Source organism: Protopterus annectens, chromosome 16.part0 (assembly GCF_019279795.1).
Source record: "Protopterus annectens isolate FY-2018-M chromosome 16.part0, PAN1.0, whole genome shotgun sequence".
Taxonomy (NCBI): Eukaryota; Metazoa; Chordata; order Ceratodontiformes; family Protopteridae; genus Protopterus; species Protopterus annectens.
Genome location: NC_056750.1, coordinates 371139194 through 371149404, shown reverse-complemented (window position 1 = coordinate 371149404; position 10211 = coordinate 371139194). Strand labels below are relative to the sequence as shown.

Sequence of the window (10211 nt, the reverse complement as noted above, 5' to 3'; positions counted from 1 at the left end):
GCCATATAGCTAACAAAGATTTCAGCCAGTATTCTCATTTCCCCAGTCATATTTAACATACAACATTCAGCCACGGCCCAGGATAGAACATCTACATATGGGAAGTCTGCATATCATGCTTACAGTAACACAACAGAATCATGATGCACTGTGGGATTCAAACACTGTTCCAGGTATCTAGCAAACAGAGCTCCAGCACTGCAGCTTTTATAGCACCCCCTGCCCCTAGACACACCATGCTGCCATGCGGCATTATGGAGGCAGATAATGTTGATAGAAATTTTAATTAGCTCTGGGATATCTTCAGCATGATTTGGTAATCTAATCATTTTCTAATTGCAGGTAAACATTTTCTCAAGCATAATGTGGAATGATGCAGGGGACAGGAGAGAGTGAAGGTCCCATGGCTATCTTTAAGAATATACTGCTGCTAAGGTCTTCAGTACTTAACTGGATCCAGTTTAACATTAAAGTCACTGAATACACTGCTAGAAGCTTCACATCCACAAGAAAGCAACCCTGTCACACTACTTGGGTCACCTTCAAATAACGTTTTTTTTCTGTTCTGTGGATGCAGGCAAGTGCAACAAAAAACATCCCAACTATTCTGCAGAGGCCCTTGCATACAGGACAGCTTAAAACCAAATACCAGTATACAGAAGCTATATTCTTAACACATTTGTACTACACACATCATCATAAGGTCTGTGCTACTGAGGAAGCAATTGTTATTCAATGGAACATTAGCTTTGCTCACTGACAAGGTCCTTTCACCACATCTACCCAGCCACTGACTCGCTACTTTTGCTCAACCAGCTTACAGTCCCTGATGTATGTTCTTTGATTGCTGCATCAATTATTTTCCTTTAAAGTTTGCTGGTAACAGCAAATACACATGCACACTACACAAATATATCCACTGACAGCATTCTCCTTTCTTATGTTATTAAATAGTAATTGTACTGTGGCATCTTCTGAATTATATGGAACCTGGTCTGTTCTGAAATGGAAGAATAGTGGCCAATGAGGCAGAAAAATCAGTGTCACAGAGGCCCGGAAGATATAAACAAAAGGATAAAAACAAAACAAGCTTCAAACATTCTGAACAGAAATATGCCAAATAAAACAAACGAACTATGACAACTTCCACTTAAAAAAAAATCATGTTTTATATATATATAAAAACACACACACACTATTTATATATATATATATATATATATATATATATATATATAAAAACACACACACACACACCAGTTTATTTGTTTCCAAATTCCATTTTATCCAACTAATGGTTACTGGGAATCCATAAGTCTACCCACGTAATCAGTGAGCACAAAGCACAGAACCAATCCTGGCCAGGATGACATTTCACTACAGGACTATTGTGCCATATGCAAGCAAACAGTCACTTAGCTAAAAATTTGCATAATTTAGTGAAAAAGAAACACTGACTATTTCCAAGAAGAGAAGAAGACGACAGTGGCTTATAGTACTGTTAATGGTAGCTAGATGAAGAAATAAACCATCTTATGTCCATGCTTTCTAATGGAGACCTAAACCATATTGTGGGAACAAGATAAACAAACCAATAAAATGGTGTCATTGTGGCAAATTCCCATCATGGCCTTTTTCAGATTATAATAGACTCAAATATGATAAGAAATATTAATTATATACGAACAGTGATTTCTATGCATTAATACAATAGCAGTATAGTAGTAATAGAGTACAATGTTTCCTTTGGTATGTTCCTTTCCAAACACCTGCAGCAATTGGAGAGACCACAAAGGTTCCTTAGAAAGAAAATTCAGGGTCTTCAAGATCTGTCTTATGGTGACAGACAGAAATCATTGTCACTTTACTTTGCATCGTACAGACTACTCAGAGGCAACCTGTGCCTTACATAATGAGCTCTCTCTGATCCAGCTTTACTGAATTTGTCTCACAGACGTTGCCCCGCCTTTGAAACAAGCTTCCTATTCATGTTAAACGAAGCCCCTCACTGGCCTCATTTAACAGTAATTTGGACAATTGGATAGGTAATTGGAAATTCACCCGAGGGATTTCACCTATGCTCCTTTTGGACGAGGGCAATAGGTGCCGACTTTACTGTCTGCTTAAACCAGACACCCTTGGGAACACGGGCTGAATTTGTCTAGGCTTGTAAGGGCTCAGGGGCCGTTAGAATCATATGAGGTTAGCAGGCTAAGATATTGTAATGAAAATATATTTTTCAGCTTTTTACTAGATGTATATTTCAATATCATCGTCCTGAGTTTGTACTTCTTTATGCAGCTCTTCTGAAAAAAAAAAACTGCTATGTTGACCCTAAAATTTTCATGCAGAATTTAGCACCTAATATACAGCCCAGGTTTTATCGACAGCCATTTACTAACAAACTCTCCATGAGAATTCTCTCTCTAGCCAGAAGAAACTAACCTTTCATTCATAGTATCTTTACAAGGTTCACGCTTCTGGGTGGACAGCCCTGCCGCTGCTGTTCTTCCATACCACACACACACTCATATATATGGCCATTTCAGAGAGTCCAATTAACCTACTGCATGTCTTTGGAATGTGGGAGGAAACCAAAGCACCCAGAGGAAACCCACACAAACACAGGAAGGACACGAAGAATCAGCACAAAAGGCACCCCAGATAAGAACCAAACCTCTTGCTGTGAGGTGACAATGCTGTTTGCTGCACCACTGTGCCACCTATAGTCCAGGATTGTCTAATAGTGACACAAGGAAGTTTTTTCCTTTACCTACTGTTGTGTGATCTCGTATTTGGTATACTTAAGTAGCAGCGGGCCTGGGGGACACAGTCTATTACTTGGGAGATGCAGGAGGGTTTGCCCGCTGCATAAAATGGGGATTGTTTTAGTGTTGTTTGAGTTTGATCACATACTTTTTTTCTATTTTTTATGCTATTTTTGTTCACTCACTGTTGTTTTTCAGTGATAAAACATGTTATACTTAATGTATGTGTGTGTGTACACACACCTAGGTATACATATACACATTTATATACACATGTACACACATACATATATATTTTCACATGCTGAAACCCTTCATTTTATACTGTATATAACATAATACATATTTAACATATGTATATCATATAAATGTATGATATATATGTGCAAAGTAATACTTATACATACACGCATAATTTACAATAAGATATAGGTATTGTTCCGTATGCCCTCCGTATGCCTGTGAACTGGAAATCCACCAAATTGCCTGTGGATGCAGGAGGGGGATCTGTGTCCTGTATGTTTATCCTGTAATGGACAGGTATCCCATCGAGGGTCGATTCTCTTCCTTATGCCTGCTGGCTGTCAGGACAACTCTGGTCACCACTGACCCCAAGCAAGATAAAGTGGGTAATCGAAAAAAGAATGAATGGATCTCTAGTTTAATGAATGGATCTCCAGTTTAATACAAACCTGAATAAGTCTATCAAGAACAGGACAGGGATTTATGGAAATGAACACAGCAATAATTATGTATAAAATCTTACTCAAGTGGTTCTCCTGTCACATGAACAATGGATCACCCCAGCATATCTCACAGTCAGGTTCATCGCCTGTTCTAAACAAACAGCAGACAGAATGCAAGTTCAGATTTTAAGCCTACCAAAAGGTCTACAAAGGGAAATACCGGGATGAGTGCGGGATGCAGTGGGTACCCCAAAGGTGGTACAGCATAAAGGCAGAAGGAACAAATGGGCCCCTGGTCAGCATGAAGCTTGAGCATTAGAACAGCAGATTTTTGCAAGTTCTAGTAAGGGAAAAAAAGGGGAACCAAACCTAACAAAAGTAACAAACTCAACTACAGAGCAGAATAACAGAGAAAACCACACTGTGCAAAAACATAGTAAGCAAACATTAAAATCACTACAGTCAGGAAAAAGAGGAGTTTAAAGAATTGTATCAATCTTGCTACTAGAATAGAAACAGTGACCTGTTTAATTATCACCCTTAAAGAAACAATAAGACTGAGATTTACCTCACCTTCCCTTATTCAAAATGCCTGTGTGATGTCACAAATAATGTGACAGCTCATATGAAGCCAAACTACTGTACAAAGGAATCACAGATATAGGTTTAGGTAGATGCTTGGAAGCAAAAACCTTGCCCTTTTTACAAGCAGCATCCTTAGAGATGGATTAACGTGAAAGGAAAGCACTACGAATATATGGTTGCAGATTCCCTTCAGTTGTTAACCTTGAAAACACAATAGTCACCCCAAGGTAATGATGAACTTTTTTTTAAGCTAAAAGTCTGTTCACTCAAACAGAACCAAACCATTAATGTCAAAGAAGCCCATGCCTAATGCAAGCTGGATAGAAACGCTAAAATCCATATACCCCCAAAAAACACAAAATCATTTATTTTTATTATACTGGTGCCTAAGCAATTTCTTAAAGTTACCTGTAACTAAAAGTCATCTGTAACATGATAATTCATCTAAATCAGAAATATTTTGAAGCCTGGTGAAATCCTGTTATAATCTCCCAAATACCATCAAGACTGAGGATAAACTAGGCTGTTTATTTTAAATACGCACATTCACAAAAGTTTGCATATTTTCAGCAAAAATGCATTAGCTAAATCAAAACAAACAAAAGCATTTACTCATGACAGGGCTACTACAAGCAGCATGTGAGCCTGTGACTACTTATGCAGCATTTCTGAATGTGAAACCGACAGGATACCTACTTTGTGATTATTAAGAAACTGTAGTCAAATCAGGAATAATTCCAATTCCAAATAAAGCTGCCCTCTTTCAGCTCAGTATTCTTGCACAAATATACTTCTGCTAGAGGACACTTTAACAAAAAAAATGTACAGAACAACCTCTTGACATACAACTAAAGGCTCAAAGAAACCCCCAATTACGTTTGCAAATGCAAATAATCATCAGATTAATGCAGAATATTACAAATGAAAAAAACAGTCAGAGCTTAATCCCTTGGTAAAGCTCAAGAGTGTTAAAACTGGCAACAACAGCTTCACTTGGCTCTCAGAAGCTGAAAATAAGAGGAGGGAGTATCAATAACTGACAGTCTCAAAGTCTTCAGAATAACAAATAAGCAACAATTATTGGAAAAATTATTAAAGACACATTTCATGCATGGTGCAAAATGTTTGTAGCTTGCACAGCTGCATAAAAATAAAACAAACAAATAGTTTAATATTCCTATAAAGTGCACAGTACTGTCGTGAATAAGCTTATCCTGATTCGGAAATGGGCTGCAAAACTACTGCTTCGCATTACATACATGCACATTTAACACCTTGGGGTTCACTTTGCTAATGTATCCTCTGGCAGTAAAATTACATTTATGGTTGCCATTTTATTGTAAGCCCATACAATACATGCACTACATTTTCATTTCCATTGTACACACTACTGACTCATAGATTAGTACTAAGCTAACTGACCTTGTGAGCCATTTTAAGCCTAGCCAATTATCCCTTGTGAGACTTAAACCCTGCACCTTGTGTTTGTAAGGCAAATACCTTAACCATTAGGCCACCCTCCCAACTGATTTGTTTTCTTTTGTTATTTGGATTGTACAGAGTATCATTTGATGCAGCTTTTCTGTCTTGGTCTCCAATGAAAATTGATTTCAGCATAAATACACAAATAAATGAATACACATCCAAGACTCAAATCAGAGAGATGCATTTTTTTTTCACCATGAAACCTGCTACTTCTTTTACAGCATGTTATTCTGAGTCAAAATGCTGCACTTCTTCTCAGGCCTAAGAAGTGCAAATGTTGATTTGTATTTCCTATTTTCAGTGCCAGCATCCTACTCTGGAAGAGAAGTAGTTGATACAAATTAAACACTCTAGAGACAATTCCATAACCCAGTAGGCGGTACTTCTCTTACTTTTCCAAAAAGTTTACACCTTACAGCAGAGCACATGGCATGTCTGAAACCTTTTCAGCAGTCTTATCAACAAAAGCAGCTGATAAACTTTAGTAATCTGAGATTCAAGACTGAAACTCCATTCATCAACAGTAATGGAATCCCAGGTTCATGGAACACAATGACCACAAATGGTATAAGTACTACGCTGGCACAGCTCTGGGCTTGCACTCACCAACAGTGTAGTTCAAGCTGAAGCTCTGTAATCCTTAAAAACAAAAAGCACAGAAGACAAAAATCTCTCAGAAACATACTTTGCTGCAACTCATATCTGGAAAGCACATCAAACGTAACCATACTGTGTGTACTACTGCAATTTCTTGATTCACAATCAACACATATAACTGCTGCACAGTGAAACAAACGCAATCTTAAAGAGTTACACCCTTTGCTGTACATCTCTCCAGGAGAAAGGTGCTACTACATGCACTACACAGACTAGAAAATGTTCCTTGCTGCATACATGATATAATTCTCTAAGAGTTATAATATATACAATGTCATTTTACAAGTATGGGACTGCAGCTGCATGTGTGGTGCCTAACAACAAGAAAACACACATACCACATTCCTACAAAGGCATTAGGCTACCATGTGCAAAGTAATTAGTCACAAATAAGTCAATGCAGTTGCACACAAAGCAGTCACTGCATCAGAAATGAGCTGATATAGCATGTACAGTGCGGCCCTGCAAAGCTGCTACTTCATATTCTGTGCAATCATACAGAGGTACCAGGGCATGCACAGCATAATTCCAGGAAGGAAAGCCAACTGCCAGTGCAACCCTGAGAAAGATACCACTAGTGCAAAAAAATTACAGCACAGCAGGACAGGTACTACATGCAAAGATCAGCGAGGCAGGTAATGAAAGTATAACAAAACAGCACAGCCCCATTCTATGATTTTATGTAAAGAAATGTAAAAAAAGGTTTACAGTTGCATACACTTATTCCCAGAAACAAAGCAATGTTCATCAGTACACAACACAAAAACAAGTTGAAGCATACAGACTCATTAATTCTCATTATACAGTATATAGAGCTTATATGCAAAAATGAACAAGTCCTGCATCACACAACAAACCTAATCAACATAATTTTGTAACTACTCATCAAAGACAGTATAACTTATGCACACTGCAAATAATGGAAATGTTCTGCAGTTCAAAGAATGTGCTTATACAGTACAGCACAACCCAAGGAAAAGTGCTGAAATGCAGAGCAGTGAATGCAGCACAATTCCTGAAAGTGCTGCTATGGCAGAAAGTAAATCTGGACAGCGCTACTGCACCATTCTACCCAAAAGCTACTCTTGCAGTACCACACAACTTCAAGAAAAGGTATTGCTATGATGCTACATAAATGTCCAAGAAAATGTTGCTGTGTAAAGATAGACAGGAAAAGGAATCCAGATGATGCAGTTCCTAACAAAAGCACATACTGTAGTGTTATTAAAGACATTGCTGATACTGACTGCTTTCCCAGGGACTGACAGCTACTATTATTGTGCAGCGTTATTCCTGAGCATTTCCTAAAACTAAGAATACAGGAAATCCCGCAGTATGAACAAAAGAAAATATTACAATCTGAGTTGTATCTGCTCTGTTACCATTTCAGGCTAATGCATTCAGTAAGTTTATCATGTTAGTATGCTTTGTCACTATTAAGGTAAACAAACATGACTATACAGCGTCAAACGCCTTATAAGCAAACCCACTTTTTTAATACTCGCAACCATTATCTACGTTTTTTTTATAATCCATTACTGCACCCATGCAGACTGTAGTACACCCTTTGCATTTGGTGTCACATAAATAAGGGATGAGGGAGTGCTGCATAACCTTCTATGTTTATCCCATGACCATAACGCTCCAGGAGGCTGTGTCACCACTGCTCTTCCGTCTGCCCACTGTTCCACTTACCTGATGGCTGTACATCAGCTGCGTCCACAACTCCCAGGCCAATACCGAGGAGCGCCACCCCACCGAGGAGCAGCAAAGCTTGCAAACAGCAGCGGCGGCTCAACGCTGCTGCCATTCTGGCTGAAGGCTGCAGCTGTATCAGGGAGGGGGTAGAAGGCTCCAAGTGTGACTGAAGACAGACATCGCCTAGCGGCGGGAGCACATGCGAGCCGAGGAAAGTGACACCCGGTGTATCTTGTTAAGTACGATCGCGTGACAAGCAGAAACAAATGTTCGGTAACCTAAGTGAACGTCCCAAGGACGTGTCGCCAACAGTATCAGCACCGCAGAAGGCTGGTGAAAGATGCCCGAAGAACTGTTCACAAAGTGAAACCCTCCTTCTCTATTGTCGCGTGCACTACCAATGAGGTCACCACGTGACAGGTGATTGGTTGGAATTACCACGCCTACCTGTGCACCTGCCAACGGCGGCACCACCTGTGATGGAGTGACGTCAGAGGGGACCTTCCTTGGCAGGTTCATGGTGGGGTGTGGGAGTGAATGGGACATTTTCACAGTGCCACCGGACTCCTAGTGATACGAGATGGTGCGTGTATGGTTGCCAAAAGATAATACTGGTGAAGTAACATCACGCGCGGTACAAAGATTTGCAGTAGTCTGATTTTTGGCAAAAGGGGATTTGTCATTAAGGTCACTATTTTTAATCAAAAGCAAACCGGTCAGCACAAGCAAGCCCGACAAAGCCAGAAACAGTGGGGGGACAAACCCCCAAAATAGGGACAGATTTTAAATATTGCTCCTATAAACTCAAAAGAAGTTGCTAGAATGACAGATTTACTTTCGCTCTTATATATTTTCTGAAGGATATGAAGTCTGAAACTGAAATGTCTGTCATTATTTAGTATTCTTTAGTGACTCCAGTCCTCAAGGATTTGCCAGAAAACTACAAATTTTATGAAGAAGAGACCAAAGATATGAGGCAAAATCTGGACAGGAGAGGTATGAAAAGTTTTCTTTTTATACTTTGTAATTTCATTAACATCAGCAACACTTCAATAAATGAACTTCGCAAAGGTTGTGGATGGGGCACTGCGTCATTATGTTTAACAGTTGCAAGCAAATCGTGAGAAAATATTTCTTCAGGATGTATGAAGTTACTCACGTCTTCTTCCTAAACCGACGTATACTACCAGTTTTTAAACCTGACACCTTGAATGGCAATTGTAAACTATGTGCAAGTTTCTCAGCAGATTAAGAACGTCTGCTAATCTCTTTTATTTTCAGTTAAGCGCGGCATTATATTGAAAAAAAAAACAAGGTAAGCAAAATTATATACTGCTTCTTTTTTTTTTTTTTTTTTTAAAGAAGCATATATCTTTGCTTACCTACTTACCACTGACTAACCTACAGACAGGAACAAGAGAAGTGTTTTTTTTTTTCCAGAACACTGCACCGTGAACGCAAATCTCTTCTTTGGGACGTAGAAATATTTGGACATTTTTGCTGCAAAATCTTTCAGTGGTGGTGATCTACATTTTAGAGTCGCATAATTTCATGGACTGGTCTCAAGGCTTCTTAAAACAGTTCTGTTTATTAGTTCGTCTTTTTTGAAAGATGATTTGTTTATGACTTTGACATTCATTTTTATTTGTATTCAGCTAATTTGAATTATACGGTTATGCATTCAAATATATATATATATATATATATATATATATATATATAATCACTATTGTATCTATTTAAAACAGTATCTGTTTTATACCATTGCTACAGTTACTTTTTGTTCAAAGCATGTTAATAAAGTTGAAGATTGTACAAGAGTTTATTAATATCCCCTATACAGGCAGTACTTTCCATTGCCATATTAATTTTTTCCTTGGAAACAAAGATTAGCTTCCCTAAGGATGGCCTAAATTCACGCTGAATTTGTCTGCTTGTAATAGTGTCAGATAGAGAAAGGCATTTAGGCTGTATAGAAACATATGAAGTTGAATTAGAGATATCTGGTGATTAAGAGTTGTAACTCTTGCAGAAGAAATAAAAAGTAGTGATGAGTATCCAAGGCATTCTATAGTGAATTGGTTGTCCCTTCGTATGCTGGCAGTTAACCACTTTGAAGGTGAGCTGAGTAAAGAAGGGAAGATAGCAGGAATTAGTACTAGATAGTCTAGCAGTGTATCTCAGAAATGAACGGGCTTTATATAGTCTACCAGTCTTCTGACTGGTACTAAGTACCCAGGTACAGTACTGATAGAATGCAAATCAAACTTTAGACAAAAGAGCTTTGTTTAATTAACTTCTTCAGCCAAAATAATTCAAGTGCAGCGTCGGT

General features: G+C 38.5%; 1 protein-coding gene across 2 annotated transcripts in view; it reads right to left on the bottom strand.

The window, feature by feature from the left end:
• NPDC1 (neural proliferation, differentiation and control 1) overlaps nt 1-8279 on the bottom strand; it is a 788102-nt gene extending 779823 nt beyond the window's left edge. For both annotated transcript variants that reach the window (XM_044057822.1, XR_006362984.1), the window contains exon 1: nt 7877-8279. In XM_044057822.1, coding sequence (XP_043913757.1) covers nt 7877-7991 — 115 coding nt within the window. In that variant the 5' untranslated portion in view covers nt 7992-8279. The remainder of the gene's footprint in view (nt 1-7876) is intronic.
• Nucleotides 8280-10211: the final 1932 nt, after the last annotated feature.